Source organism: Lagopus muta, chromosome 10 (genome assembly GCF_023343835.1).
Source record: "Lagopus muta isolate bLagMut1 chromosome 10, bLagMut1 primary, whole genome shotgun sequence".
Taxonomy (NCBI): Eukaryota; Metazoa; Chordata; class Aves; order Galliformes; family Phasianidae; genus Lagopus; species Lagopus muta.
This window is the reverse complement of record NC_064442.1, coordinates 14736247-14752498: the sequence shown is the minus strand read 5'-3', so window position 1 is coordinate 14752498 and position 16252 is coordinate 14736247. Positions and strand designations below refer to the sequence as shown.

The window sequence follows — 16252 nt, the reverse complement described above, 5'->3', positions numbered from 1 at the left end:
TGTGAGGAAACATTAATATACATATATTTCTGTCTTAAATTTCCCTCTTCCACTTTTCAGTCAGATGCTGATGTTTTGATTAAAACATTAATACATTTCAATTAATTAGAGAAGAAGGAGAGAAGATAGTGACTTAACTGAGATGGTGGAATGGGCAGCTCCCAGAGACATGCAGACACTCCTGGGAAAGAATGCACTAAAAAGGACATTTTTATGGGAAGAAAATGTTCCCAGATGTACTTGATTGCCCAGATGCAGATGGTCAGAAGCCACTGACTGGGAAAGAAGTAGTTTGATGATACTGAGCAGGGACCCATTTTGTAGTGTGGTGATCTGGTGACTGCAGTGCAAAGAGACTACCAGGAGGAGAGCAATAAACTAGTTACATCTGCAGTTAAGCAGAGTCACCAGCTGCTGTATTCATGTGCAGTGAAGCACAGTGAGTATACTGTTCCTTCTCAGAGTTGCCCCAGTTTAGAGCTTCCAGTTGCTTGCAGTCTGAGCTCAGTATTTCTCTGCCAGCCAAAGGGAGGATGTCCCACCGCCAGCAAAGCATCTTTGTGCTGACATGCAGAACTTCTCTCTTCTGGAAGCTGTCTGCACTGCTTTGCTCAGACAGAAGGTGAACTCAAAGAGTCTGTAAGAGTCTTTAGTGTAACAGTGTTCTGCTGTCTTATATATATATATATTTATTTATTATTATATATTATATATATATATATATTTATTATTATTTATATATTTATCATAATATATATATTATATATTATATTTATATATATATAAATATAATATATATATAAATATAATATATGTATATTTTTATTTTAATTTAATATATATTTATAAATATATATTTATTTTAATATATATTATATTTATATATATATTTATATATATATTATGTATATAAGACAGCAGAACACCAATATATAATAATAATATAACACTAATAATATAATAATAATATATATTATATAATATATATAATGTAATAAATAATATATATATATGTATACATTATTTTTTTATATATTAATATATATATATATATATATATATATTTTTTTTTTTTTTTTCTCCCATGAATGTATGCAGTGTAGCTTAGAAACCTGCTTATAGAGCTCTTGCTTTATGAAGCCACTTTCAGGTCAATTCAGTGTGCAGCAGAAAATGCACCAGTTGTTGATGTAGCCATGATCTGGATGGCCTGTTCAACAGATACAAGTTTTGCACATGGGAGTTTTTCCCAGGTTAGTGAGTAAATACACAGTCCTAGCTGACTGGAGAAAGATTAGTTTACATCTGAGGGCTTAATCTATGACATAGACTAATCTTGATGTGATCCTATTACTGCAAGGTCAGGTGGGATTTTACTAGTGTTTGATTGTCTAGTTTTGCTCATTTGACCTGGGTGGTTTGTAGGTTGTTTTTTTTTTTTTCTTTATCCGTGTCTCTGAGACTTTGTAGTCAGGAGAAGGAGAAACAATCCCAACCACAAAAATGTAAGGAGATGGACAATTAAAGGGTAATATAAAAAGAAAGACAGAAACCTCTTCCCCATTATGTTATCCCTTTATCAATGTAACATTAAAATGTAGGAAGTAGCAAAGAAATTCCACCATCATCTGTCAGATTTCTGGAGATTTGTGTAACATGAGTTGGCCACATTATTGTGATAAGTGTTCCTAGTGGAAACAGGTAACATGTAACTGAAGGAACTTGGAAAGGTGGGAGATGGCTGCTAGACGGAGGGCTGGGTTGTGTGTCTACTGTAGCTAGTTTCCATTTGGTTCTTACTGTAAGACAGCATGGCAGGCTGGTAGCTGCTATGTTTAGTCTTGCTGGTAGTGATCTATAGCTGATCAGAAGCTTTTTGTTTCCAGTGATCAATGGCACCTCTCACCTTTGAGCATGAGCGGAATCTAATTTTCTAATGAGCTGGTAAGAGGGTAAGGTGCCTGTGGGAATGTATGATATTGTCTGCCTTCAGCTGTCCCCAGGAAATCAAGACAAAAGATCAAGGGTTTTGTTCTGTTCTTCTATAGAGATTGTCAGCACAATCACATTTATTATCTAGTGTTCAGTAGACAGATGAGTGTAATGGATTTTTCTACTAACTGGCTTCTTAGTATCTTCGTTAATTCAATTACATTCCACTACTTTGAAGCACATTTCTTTTTCTAACAAATTTCTGTCAACACAGAGCAAAGAATTGCAATCAGAATTCATCCAGTGAAAAGCTAAAACTTGGTGTACTGTCACAAGCCTCAGTGAGCTAAGCAATGAGAATAAATGAGGATCAGCAATCCAACGGGAGGTGCTAAGCTCTTGTTGAGAGACCATCTAGGAGATGCTGATTCATTACTTACTGATGTGTGAGAGATTGCAGAGCTGTGTTACCTAACTATCATCTGAGACAAGTAAATTTAGCAGTAAACAGGCCTTTCAGTTCTAGAGATAGAATGCAGGAGCGGGATCAATCCTATTGGATTTATATTCATCTTCCTTTGTTCTTAACCCTGCTGATATGTGAACTCTGAACTACTACTGACCCTCGTAAGTGAGCGCTCTGTTAGCAGTTGGGGAGATGACGTTCCCAGCCAACACCATCTATTTATTTTAGTAAGCTTCAATAATGTTGGCAAAGCACTTGATATCAAATTTATCAACATTCTAAAACTCGTTACTGTGAAGAACTCGTGGAATTGTCAATTCAGTTGAGAATGCTCTTGTGAAAATGTAAGGACTGTTTGCGCAAGTATTTTGCACACAAATAACATACTTCCATATGTCCAAGGGCTCCAAGTGATTTTACAATTATCAGGGAGTTAAGAGTATTTACAGAGATTTAAATGTTTGCTTCCTTTATTCCAATAGAGAAACTTGCACGTTGACCCCACAGGATATCACTGCCAGGACGAGAGGGGCAGAATCAGATATTTACAACTGTGTTTTATGTTGAATTCTGGCTTGCGGCTGATCTGCATTTCATATTCTCATTCTCTTTATATAAAAAAATATTGCTTATCCCTCCAGGACTTCTCTAATAACAATTGACATTACTTAGATCAGATTTATGTTATGTATATATTTAATTTTCTCATTTGAAAAGCTGTTTTCACAGTCAGTGTCGACATGATTGTGTGTGATACCAGTACATTATGGTTTAGGAAAAGTCATGAAGCAATTTAAATTCCTTTTCTTAGAAGCATATGGTTTGGGTTTTTTTGTTTCTTTGTCTTTCAAACAAAGATGGGCATTTCAGCAGATCTGTAACCTTTTTATCAAGCTAATATAATGTAAAAGGCTAATTTAATTCAATGTTAAATGTTAGACTTTTTAATTCTTATATTTCCCGAAGGAGGAAAAACAAAATAGTATTAGAAAACACAGTGCTTCACATTCCAGAAAATGTGTTCTACAGAATATCCACCAGATGGAGCTCATGATGCTTTAAAAGCAAAAACAAACAAAACAAAAAAAAAAAGGGAAAAAAAATGTTTCTGGTGAGACAGAAGTTGCAAGTTAGCCAGGTGGAGTTAAAAAGTACTCATTATTGAATATACCAAGTGGATGTGGTACGTCTAAATATTTGTTTGGCATTTCAGAATGAAACATAATTCTGTGAATAAGAGAACTGATAGCCTAGCATCTAATGGAAGGCAAAACTTTCCCAAAGCAGAATTGGGAGCAATTAAATTACCATCCAATAGTTTCTTCCTTAATTTCAGGAACTTTCAGGTGGAGTACAGTAGATGGCCTTGTTTCACTGTTTAGCATGTTGCAAGTAAGCAGGTTTCCAGCTCTCCTGTTGCTTAGTCCCGTCTTGTTTCCCAGGGTAAGTAGTGGACTTCTGTTACCTGTTGTAGGTGTTGTGTTGAGATGGGGAGCAGAAGTCAGCATTTGTTTCCAGGTTTATGGGTTCTTTCACTCAATCCTGAAATCAGTGGAGTTTTGTGGACTGATATCTGATGATACAACTTCAGAACTTACTTAGGTTTAAATTTTTTTCTCTGGTTTGATTTTTCCATCTCTCTCCTTCACTGTCTTTTCAAGTCCTCTGTTACTAAGTGAGTAAGAGAGATTCTTTCAGTCTTTATTTTGGTTGCTGGTGGACAATGAAACATTGTGAGTATATCTAACTAGCTTTGTTTGAAACTCCAGTATGGCATTGCAAAAAGTGGCATACTGGATACTTACATGATGACAATTTTTTGCTCAGCTAAAATGCAATAGAAAAATCTTAAGGTTACTGTCATGAAATCCAATGCTCATTTAAATCTGTGAAAAAACTCCGTTTGGTTTTAAGATTGCGATGCTGAAACTGACTGCTGCCTGTGTTTATACAGTATGTAACTTTTATAATGGAAGCCTACCACCAATGTTCAACAATTCTGCTTTTGAAATCAGTCTTTTTGAGCCTTGGATATAGGACCACAGCTCGCACCCACAATGGATTCCTGGTGCTTCCATCTAGCTCCTGTTTGTTGTTACAATAAAAGGGCTATCATTCAATTTTTATTACAGAATTTAAGTGACTATGATAATGTATAGAATGCTTAAACCTTGTCTCATATGTAGGAGAAAAACTGCCTATGCTCATTTCAGAGGAACTGGACAGATACAGTCATGAATTTATCAGTTTCAGAGGTAAATTATACATGCAGGAGAAGGAGCTTTTTTTACTCCTATTTATAACATTCCAGTCATTTCCAATTGTAAGTCCTGCTGTGTGATTATTCGCATCAGGTCGCTGTTCAAGACATAGTGACATTTTTCATCTCTTTCCATCAGCTCCTGTTATGAACAGTTTAGTAGCATGTTAAAATGGGCTTGGAATACAACACAAATAGTAAACTGCTTTGCTTCCTGTAATGACTGAGAGTCTGTGAACTATTTACTTATAGCTCACCTACATGAGTTTTAAATCACTGATTTTGCAAGATACTACAGAATTATTGTTCTTAATTACAACTTTTTTTTTTTTTTTAATTTTTATTTTTTTTCTCTGGAGAATTCTGTATTTATTGAAACCTTTTTTTGGAAACATTCCTATTTTCCTCACAAAACTGAACCCCAGTAGTTTCACCAGAAATGCTACTTTTATAGGAAATGAATTTTTTTTTGTACAGGATTATATCTGCATATTGCATCATAAACCCATTTCTTTTTGGCAGTCAGTTCAACCAGTTCTACTGTATTCTCAAGTTTGTAAGAAACTAACTGGGTCTGGGTTTAGTTCCATTAGTACTTGCATTAAATCCCAAACCTTAAATTTCCAGTATTTGCCCTGTAACTAACACCAATTGATTTATCTGTCTCCATTCCTCATTTCTATGTGGAAATGCTTTTCCTATGTCACTGGTTGGAGAACTGATGAGTAAAGTAGGCTTCAGATAAAAGGTGTTACTTTATCCAGAAGGAAATGTTTAACAGTAACTGTGTTTAAATAAGCCTCCAAATATCAGCTCTGATATCGTTAGTAAAGTTTTGAGGAAAGGGACAAAATGACAGCATTCTTGTAAGCCACAGATGTGTTTCTGTGAGGGATTATTTAGCACTGTTTTCTTATCTGAACTGCACACTTGATGTTGCATTTTAAATTTGGAAGAGCAGCTAGTAGCAAAGTACTCACTGTGCCAACTGATAAAAAGCTTGGTACTAGTTCAGTGCCTAGGGCACAAGCCAGTAGAACCAAGCACTGTGTGTAGATGCATTGTGTAGACAGAGATTGTTTTCACTCTGCTGGTACTTGCACTTTTTCGTACACATATCAAAGAAATAAACAAACATGGAAAAAAATTTCAAATTTCCTTTTCCCCATCCTCTGCCCATAAAATAATTTGTGAACTCTGCGGAACATTTACATTTAATCTCTAGTAACCTGGCATCTGAACTCAGCATTCAATCTGGATCGCTGCTGTCTTTATTTTCTTTTCCTGTAGGGTTTTGCTTATTTTGTTTTAGTGTCACTCAGTTGTCTCTTCACAGCTGTAAAGTCTAATTTGCATAAAAAATCTTTAATTATCTATGTAGCCACATGTGTTTAAAAAAAAAAAAAAAAAAAAAGACAACAAATGCATTTTTCTTTCCCCAGCTGGAAGACCTAGCCAGTCACAGACTGCCAGGATGTGACAAGTGATTCCTCAGAGCACTCCCAAGGTGATTATATGTGTGCCACCAGCTCTGTCATTTGGATTGGAAATTGAACATGATGCAGTAGGGAAGGAATCCACTGTCTGGTTTCCACCTTTTTGAAAACAGAAATAAGATGTTACATGTCAGTTGTCTGAATTTTGTTGTTTAATTAAGTGACATTTAAAGTCCAAATATATATATTTTTTTTTTTGCCTAGGTTACAACGGCATTGTTTTGAAGATATGTAGTTTACAGAAAAAGTCATCGACTTTTCTTCACCCAGCAGATACCAGTCCCCAGCAACCTTCAGTGTACTCATTCTGATGGTAGGTAACTGCTGAACAGTATTCTGTCTATACTTCATTTCAGGGATAGAAACCAAAGAAGAGCGGTTGAAACATGTAATGGCTGATACCTACAAATGAGAGAAAACAGGTACATTAGTATAAAACTGGGCTGTGTGAACTCTTGAAGGGAATTGAAGACATGGTGTTCTCACTGTGAGTTTTGTTCTGCACAGGAAGCTATATATGATTTTTATAGAACTTGATGTAAGACTTTCTACGTGTACCTTATTTCAGTTGCAGTTATTCAGAGCTAAGAAAGATGCCAAGCTCTGTGTTGCAAAATTATGTTGTTTTTTTTGTTGTTGTTGTTGTTTTGCAAATAATAAGTGCACTTTGGCTAGCAAACCATCATGCTTCCAAGGAAAAACACTATAATTTCATGAATTTCTTAAGTACCTTCATAACATGAAAATTCAGAATTTCTGTATTTTGTCTATTGCATTTAGGGTTGTATAACTTTGGAATTTTTTGTTTGTCTGGTTTGGTTGCTAGTTCCCCTCCATCCCTGAACTCTGCAAACTTACTCCTTATTTAAGTCTTATTCAGGTTAACATTAAGATGAGAAATAATAGGCCTGCCTATAGTGTGAAAAAATGGGTTTTAGAATTCTGAACCTAATGTCATCAACTGACCAGAAAGAAAGAAAGAGATTTTGAAACTGAATGACAATAGTTGTAGTAGTAGAGCTGTATGATAATAATCAATTATTCAAGGTTGTGGGTTTTTTTTTCATCCCCTAGTGTCTCTCTCATCACCTGGAGCTCTTTCTATGTACATCTTTCTCTGTAGTTTGGTATTAAGTCACTGTACCGTGCTGTGGAGCATCACCCCGACTGTTCTGCATTTCTGTTGGACAGTGCTGTGTTTAGTTAATAGATTCTCTATTTCTCTGTATCCCTCCCTTTCTTCCCTCGTTCTTTATGTATTAGATAAGACAGAAAAGTAGCTATAGCACAAATGCAGAAGCATTCAAAAGAACAAAAAAGAAAAATTTAAGGCCTAGTTATTTCATTTTTAGTAAACAAAAAATTTTAGTTAAAAAAAAAAAATCCAGAGAAGTGTGTTTTTTTTTTCTAAATGCAGTAGATTTATAATGGACTGTGGTTTTGCAGAGGGACATTTTGCTTCTTTGGCTAATAATGAGACCTAGCAGTTCATGGCTTTCTGGTTTTAGTACATATAAGTAATGCACTACTTCTTTGATCTATGTGACTCCCAGTCAGTGAATCACAATATGTAGATGTTGGGAATGGAGAAGGCTGAAAAAATGTTACAGTCTGAGGAAATGAGAAAAGTAGGATAAATGCTGTTTGTTGGACCACTGAGAAGCCTGTGTAACTAAACAACGATGTTCTTTCAAACATTAAAAAGATTGTCACTGTTTGAAGTGCTCAAGGCTCCAGAATAAGGTGTGCTAGTACCTAGTTTTGTTCTCTTGTTCGTTTTTCAAAAGTTAATTTACTGTGGCAGAATGTCTGATTTGGAAATCAAATGGATTGATCAGATGAGTTTCTTGCTTCTTTCCTTTAAATTGATGATAGAATGTTCTTCACTTTCTGCTTCATCTCATTTCAAATGGACCCTCCATCTTCTACTGCAGAGAAACTGTAAGAAGTTTCCCTGCAGCTTTTTATGCATACTATAATGAGGAGAAACAGAAAAGAAAAAAAAAATAGGAAGAGGCTGGATTTTTGAAAGTAAAAAATATGTAAAATAATGAACTGGCTGTGAAGCCAGCCTACTCATAGGGAGTATATAAATGGGATTCATAGGATTAAATATTCTTGGACAGTCATTTTGATGTTTCCATTTATTTTCAGACTGGGAGAGTAGCAGGTTTATCCTGCTGGTAACTGAAAAACAGGTGGGTTTCTGAAGATTTGAATGTCATTAATAATGGGTGGTTTGCAGCACCACAGTGATTTTAGACTACCTTGGCATGCATGTCCTCATGCAGGAAAACTCCTGATGAAGTAGAAAATTGATTTGCTTGTTGGGATGCTTCTCCAGATACTTTGGTCACAGACTTTAAAATTGAAGTATCTTGCTAACAGTGAGATTTTTTTTGCACTTCAGTTGCTCTTTTATGGGTATTCATAGTTTTGAGTTTTTCATAATTTATTTGCCAATTGATATGGGTTTTCTTTTTCCAATATACTGAAGGTGATTGAAGGCGTGTACTTTCATGTCACAGGCTGTTTAGATACAGAACCAGTGTAAAGGTCTTTCACTTCTCTGCTGTGCCAGATTCTCATCCATTGCCAGCCACATCCTGTTCCAAGAGATTACCACTCTTTCCTCCTCCAGTGCTAATTTGAACCAGATCATTATACAGATCTGATTTAGACCACGCAAGCTGTTAAATCAGCTCAACTGATGAAGTGGAAAACTCCAAGGAGAAACAGGAACCTTCAGCAACAGTGTTTGTTTAGAGGGATTGCTAACGTGAGACCAGTCCTAAAACTACAAGCTGTTTTGGAAAATCGATTAAACTTGTGCTTCTAAATCACGAGAGCTGATGAAAATGCCAGCGTGGTGCATGTTTCCATTCCTTTAGCAAAGTGGGATCCACCCCCACAGTGTTGAATAAGCACAGCGGGTGCGAGAACATCAGCAAAACTTAGTTGCCTGATTTTTCAGCTGGGGTTAGTATTTAGCAGCTTCTGTTTCATTGACTGTTGATGGGCTTTCACCAGGCTCTTGGAAGGTCTCCTGCTGCTGATGACTTGTGAAAATCCAGCATAATCCTTAAAATATATTAAAAAGGGTGTACAGGGAGCTTTAGAAAAAAAGTCCTAGAATCGCAGATCCAAGACAAAAAAGTGAATGAATTTGTTATTCACGTTTTACATTGTATCCTGGAGAAGAGAATCATATTCTGAATCTCTACATTCTGAGAGAAAATGGAAGAACACCAACTGATTAAGTAAAAGGCTTAAGAGCGATTTTGACACCCATGATGTCTTCCTGTGGCAAAAGTGGCCCTGTGGATTTTAACTTCAGTGTTGAGAGTTTTCTTAAAATGGAACATGTGAAAGTAAAGACAAAACAAAGAGAAGCTGAGAAATGAAAGAAATTGGTAACAGAAATCAGCTTTAACTTCCTTTTTCCTATCCAATAGTTTTGGTTTTCTTTTGTTTCATTCTAGGCATCTGTAGGTAGCTACCTGCTCCTGGTTGTAGCAGGATTGTTTATTTGAGAGCTGACGGCTCTCTGAAGATGGGAGTTGAAGATAAGCTTTTTACAGTGAAGCTGACATACCCACTTACAGAACTGAAATGAATTGCTCCAACTGCTTCATCTTTTGTTTTTCCAAATGAGAAAAACAGAAAGGAGCACAGTCCTCATGCTACAGCACTGAGATCACATTCTTGTACATTAGAGCATGACAGACGTCGCCTATCTCAGGACAGAACTTTTTACTATTTCTATGCAAAATGTCTAGGGACTAATTCTATTTAAATAAAATAAAGTTTTTAAAAGCCCCAAAATCTCTCTTCTGTGCTCGGTGTTTGCTGGGCAACCTTTGTGTTTAAGCCAGCTGTAGTTCTGGACCTTAGAGAAAATGGAATTCTCGTGCAGCAAGATTCAGATTGCTGCATGAGAATTGCTAAGTAAGAATCATTTAATCTTCAGTCAGCATGTGCTCATTTTTGTCTTTTAGCAAAATGCCATCTGTCATCTCCTGAGTAATGCAGTCCAGTATCAGTTCAGGAAATTGTGCTGCTGGAATATGATGCCAGTTTGCGAGGTAGCATCACTAACAGGGACAAGGATGCACCTCAGCTTCATTCATTGCGTCTGGGCGTGTGTAGTGCCAAAAATTAAAAAAATTAAAAAAAATTTGAAATTTTTGCAAAAGAGCTAAAAGAGTTTTGAATTTTTTTTTTTTACTCCTTGACAGCATTCATAGTGGGTTTGTTTAAACTACATTACAAAACAAAAGTGCTCTCCCTAATACGACTTCAAGCATAGCTATTATCTGAATACTTTTCAGTTTTAGTTATAATTAGCAAATAAGATGCTAGATCAGGAGGATGTATTGTCAGGTCATGAAACCTGTTACAGCTGATCGGACTCACTGCTGTGACATTTAACCACAATCTGAGAATATGATTCAGAATGTAGTAATCAAAAGTAAACTTTTGTGGATGAAAAATGCAGGATTGGATAAATCAAGTTCTGGTGTAAATGGAATTCCTCAATGATAACAGTGTAGAAGACTAGAAAGTAATTGCAATGCTTTGCTGCTAAGTGTGGAAGCAGTGTGCCTGGCACCCACACTATCTTTGCAGAGGTACAAAGTGGTTGAAGCTGAAAACCCTAAGTAAATGAACAATAGGGTTGTGCAACTCCTTTGTGTTATTGATATTTCCTTACAGACACAACCAGGCATATTAGCATTCCATGTGTATATTTCTGAAATGTCCCTCTTGATTCTCTGTGCTGTTGTCCACGTTCTTCTTTAAAGCAAACTCTCGCAGATTCCTTACTTTGAGAAAACAAGCCCTTTTGGAGCCAGTTAGATAAATACTAGTTGATAATAATTCCACTGGTCTTTTAAAGCACCTTGCCTCATTCTCATTTCTTGTTTATTCTTTAATAACTGCCTCCTTTTGCTTTCACTCTGCATATTTAGACATAATAGTACTAAATATATGAATGGAGCTATTCACAGAAATCTGTAAATATAATACAAATATAATACACGGCACACCTTGTTTGTCACAATCCATACGATCTGATTGTCTAAAATCTAACTTGTGATCTTATGGGTTGCTTTCTTTTAAAACCTTAGATCTACTGTAGGCACACTCTCTGTCAGCAGTTACCCTTTAGCATCGCACAAAGCCTGTAACCTATAGTCTGCTGAGGACCATCTGCTCTTTTCATGTGCCTTTCTACTGATACCAAAATAATTTCCATCTGACTGCTCTGCACTTTGCACAAATAAAAACCTTTTGGGCTGCTGCTTCTAAAGTAGATTTACCTTCAATCACCATTTATTAAATCTCTGTCCATTAAAAACCATAGCTTGCAGAAGCTGCGTGCATTAAGCCTGATTATAGAGACAGTAGAGAGAAGAGGGAGGGGGACAGCAGTACATTGCCTTGTTTTTCTACTTGTCTAGTGGCTGGTAACATTTGTGATAGGGTGCGTGTCAGAACAGGAGTCTCATTTCTTGGCTTTGAATTTGTTTTATGCATCCGCGACTCTTTTTATTTAAGATGTAACTTAATGATTGTTGGTCTTGAAAAAGACCGCTCAGACTGTATGACTAAAATCAGAGTTTTCTTTGGTGGTGGGCTACTAGGTTCCTTATGGAGGGTAAGGGCCAGGGGACTATGAAGGGAAGAGGAGGAAAGTTCACAGGTTCCTTACGAAGGATGAGCAGCTCCTTCAAACGCACTTCATTTAAGGGCTCAACATCTGGATCACAAAAGGTAAGCCTGCAATTACCCAAATAGCACAAGGTGAGGGAAGCAGCTGGAGACACGCTGTTTGTTTTCCCTTTGGTTTTTTTTAATAGCTGGTGTCACTTTGAATGAGAATGATTTTCTTTCCTTCTGTACAGTTTCTTTTTTTTAAGTTCCAAAGGTATTTGTCATGTTCATTGCTTTGGTTCTGACAATGGATCTTATCCTTACTGTGGGAGTTCATTCACAAGTGCACGCTGTGTTAAGGATCTTTGTGATAAATATCACCAAATAGGAGCACCCTAATTATTCCCAGGCAAAAAAGTATTTTAATTTCTGGTATTTGCTGCTTGCGCTAAGTTTAGATGCAATCAGTGAGAAATCTGATAGGGTGTATAAAAGGGTTTTGATGTGATTCACTGAACATCTGCAGCAGATAGACTATACCAAAAACAGTTTGCGGTTGGATTGTGCGCTTTGCAGTATATGAATTAAAAAGTCAAGGAGGGAAAAAGACAGATGAATGCTTTATAATATGTACTTTCACTCTGTTCTTGTCATAAGCTTCCTAGTTGTAAAAGAATATTGAGGCTTTTTGGTAACCAGTGAACCACTCAGATTTTAGCTGTGAAGGGATTTTGAATATATCTTTTGACCATGGATTGATGGATTCATTTGGAACAAATGTAGACTTAACTTTAACTCAGGATTATGTAAATTGTATTTCAACAGACCTTTCTCAAATTGACTCCATTCAAATAATGAGAAATAGATTTATCCTCTCTTCTAACCCCTCCAGACCCCTTGCCTTTAATTTCTGCTGATCATCATGATGTTAACATGACAGATTCTAATTAGGAAGGTGAAAGTAAGTTTGAAAGAGTAAAATTGAGGGAAGGAAATGTCTAGCAGCATCCTGGGAGGAATGTTACTGACACTAGCAACTAATTATCTGTAAAAATGTTGAAAACAAATTCTTCCATACAATATGAAACATTGGCCATTCTATTACTGCAAAAATAGGTATGTCTGGTCTGTGGGGACTTTTTCAGCAGAGATTGATGGTCATGGGCATCACTAGATGAACAATAAGTGATGAGTAGGGATAAAATCGCTGTAACGGTCTTTATAAAATAACTAGGACCATATCTCTTCAGTCTGCTGAAGAGGCTGTCATCCTTTTGCATGTCCATAATATAGGCCATATTACAGATGCTGAGTGCTAGAAAAAGAATTAGTATTTCAGTTGAATCCTTATGTTTCCTTGTTCCCAGGCCCCCAGCACACTTAAAAGATGCAGAAAAAGCTCTAAGCGTTTCCAATGGGTTCGTTTTCTTTTTTTTCTCTGCTGATAAGCGTAAAAGCACAGTGGAGGTTACAGTGTCAGCTAATACTTAGCTAAAGAGTTGCATTACTTGCACCATTACTTCTTCAGATATCTAGTGGCTGTGTAAAGACTGAAAAAACAGGCTGTCCTCCAAGACATTTCCATTCGCATGAACAACTGTATACTGCTTGCTTTGCCAACTTCAGACATTAACAGTAGTTCTCAGGCTGTTAACTTTATTGAGTAATACAAAGGAACAATTATAAAGAAAATGAAAGATTGGAATCTCTTTTTTAAAATGGTCTTTTCTTTATTCATTGTCACAGGTCATATAGTAGAAAGTCCATAATGCATGCATAGTGCTCCAGGTGCAGTCATCTTTTTTCATGTTCACAAGTCTTATCTGCCAAAAATATAGACTGTTGTTTCCTGAATGGAATAAAGTCAGAATGAAAAACCAACATGAAAATTGCTTAATCTTGTCCCTTTACTCCTATGGGTAAGGCTAGACAAGGAAGGACAGAAGGAACACCGTGCAGTTTTTATTTTTCATAATGAGGCTAGATATGTGTGGGTTTTTTAAGTCAGTTTTCAAAAGCTGCAAATTCCCTTCATGTCTTACTTGTTACAGTCTTTCTAATTCTTTTGTTGTTTCTTTAGACAGGATAACAGGAAGAAATTCCTTACTGTGAGGGTAGTGAGACACCAGGACAGGTTGCCCAGAGAGGTTGTGGATGCCCCCCTCCCTGGAAGCATTCAAGGCCAGGCTGGATAGGGCTGTGAGCAGCTGGGCTAGAGGGAGATGTCCCTGCCTATAGCAGAGAGGTTGGAGCTGGATAATCTTAAAGCTCCCTTCCAACCTAAACCATTCTGAGATTCTGTGATTCTGTGATTCTGTTTTCCTTCGTGCTCATTTCCAGAAGGAAAACAAGCAACTTCTGTGAGGAAAAAAAAAACATTATTTATAGTTGATAACGGATTTTTTGTTGTTGTTGTATAACGGGCTGGGAATGATTCTTCTGAGAAGTAATGTCTGTTGGCTTTGAGATTAATTTTGCACTGTCAGCATACATGCAAGTGGAAGCCATCACCTCTGGGAACAACTATGTTGTAGATGGAAATTTGGGTGTTTTTGTGCTCAGGGAGAGCATTTTGCAGCGAATGTGAAGTTTTGCTAATGGTATAGCTGACAACAAGGAATGAAACTAGTCTGGAATGTGTGTGTTTTACAGGGATTTAGTGCTTTTTGGATCCATCAGAGAAAACTCAGAGAGGAAATAGTTATATCTATACGATGTGGCTAAACATACAGGTTTGTAATGATAATTTCACCTGTTTTTCCCTTTTAACACGAGTGGATGTTTTCCTGATGAGTGTGTAACAATGTGGCCCTGGTGCATGATTTTGATGCCATTTTTACTGCAATAGGGCTGAATAGCAAGAGTAATTAAAATGTCCATCTCTACTCTGCTTAGCTTTCCCACGTGTTCCCCGATTTCGATGTCAAGGCTCCAGAGGAAGATGGCGTTATGGAGCAGTTTTGCAGAAGTGCCTGCTTCACAGTCACTGCTCGCTCTGCCATTAAAGGCATTATTCTGTACCTCAGTGATCAAAGCTGTTGACAAAATGTACCTACAACGATTCATTTTCTGTTCTTCTGAATAGAGAAACATTTTATGGCAGCAGCTCTGCTTGTTATTTCTGTTTGCATTTAATTTTTGTATGCTTGTAAATTCTCTGCAACTATCTGCTTTAGGATCAACTTAGTACAAGATTTCCAGATGCTCAGACATAAGCTTTTATAGAGACACGAACATATTTTTAGTTGCTTTATTGCTCGCATGGTTATCCTCTTCCCAGCTATCAACTGCAGTGCAAGGAAAAAAAAAGTCTGAACACAATTATAGGATTTTTTTTCTTTTCAATTTTAAATGCTGTGTCTAATAACGTTATATATTCATATATTTAATTTTGTATGTTTAAAAACTCAGCTTAGAAAATAGTATAATTGCTGTTATTCCTATTTTAAAGATACGACAGTATTACCCAGTGAATTACAAGAAAAGCTTTTGTGAACTACAAAGGGGGGAGGGTTCTTAGACCTTCAGACTAAGACAAATAATCTGTCATATGTTTTGTAGATTAGTTAATATAAATCCCTTGAAATTAGTTGCACATGTTAATCTTACATCCATGCTTTGTTTTCTTGCTTATGTTAATATTTAACTTCCAGTTGGAAAAAAAAGATCAATAGGATGAATTTACCTTCTGTTCCTGAACTCTTTATAAAAAAAACTGTGATTTCCTTCAAATTACCATACCTTCTGATTGTTTATAAAATTTAGTTAATGGGTTTACTTGGAATTGTTGTATGCAACTGTTTAATATTACAGTTATGATGATATAGATCGCATGACAACAGAGGCATCATTTTCACAAACCTTCCCTTACAGTATTTCAGACCTCTTTTTTTCCCCAGAATTTCTGCTGCGACTAAGAAGTTCTCCTTCCACACACATTTTAGCCACTGCCTCATTGGCTCAGGAGATAATTGCTGTGTTGTTTTTATTTCAGTTTAGGGAGTCAGATGACTGATGGAGGTGAGAAGGCAGTTTGCGTTGTCTTAGAAGGAGGAATCTCCTGGCTCTTTTACTGAACCATGTTGCTGAATCAACAATGGATCAGTTTAGAGTTGATTTGGTGTCTCAGTGTTCTACAACAAATTGGATGAGTGCATTGCAAGAAACAGTCTGTAATAGAGGATGTTAGAGAAGTGAGATCAGTGCCAGCTGATCTCAGCAGGAGTTGGAAATAAATCCTTTAACCCTCTAACCAGGATACACAATTGGCCAAGGGAATTATAGAGCTTTTGTTTTGCTGTGACACACAGTACAAAGGAAGAATATCAGTACTGTGGAGGATTTATCCAGTTTGAAATACAGTTCTGCTAGGAACCTGCTGTCCTTCTCAAGACTTTAAGGTACAGGTTTTAGGAATCTCTTATTTGTTGCCTGGAATTG

The 16252-nt window shown here is 36.6% G+C and overlaps 1 protein-coding gene across 2 annotated transcripts in view; it reads left to right on the top strand.

The window, feature by feature from the left end:
- Positions 1 to 16252, top strand: part of TRPM1 (transient receptor potential cation channel subfamily M member 1) — an 88305-nt gene that overhangs the window by 3557 nt on the left and 68496 nt on the right. Inside the window, exons 2-4 of one of the 2 annotated variants that reach the window (XM_048956439.1) lie at positions 6101 to 6165; positions 6359 to 6467; positions 11803 to 11932. In XM_048956439.1, coding sequence (XP_048812396.1) covers positions 11810 to 11932 — 123 coding nt within the window. In that variant the 5' untranslated portion in view covers positions 6101 to 6165; positions 6359 to 6467; positions 11803 to 11809. The remainder of the gene's footprint in view (positions 1 to 6100; positions 6166 to 6358; positions 6468 to 11802; positions 11933 to 16252) is intronic. The other variant, XM_048956441.1, reaches the window with a different exon arrangement.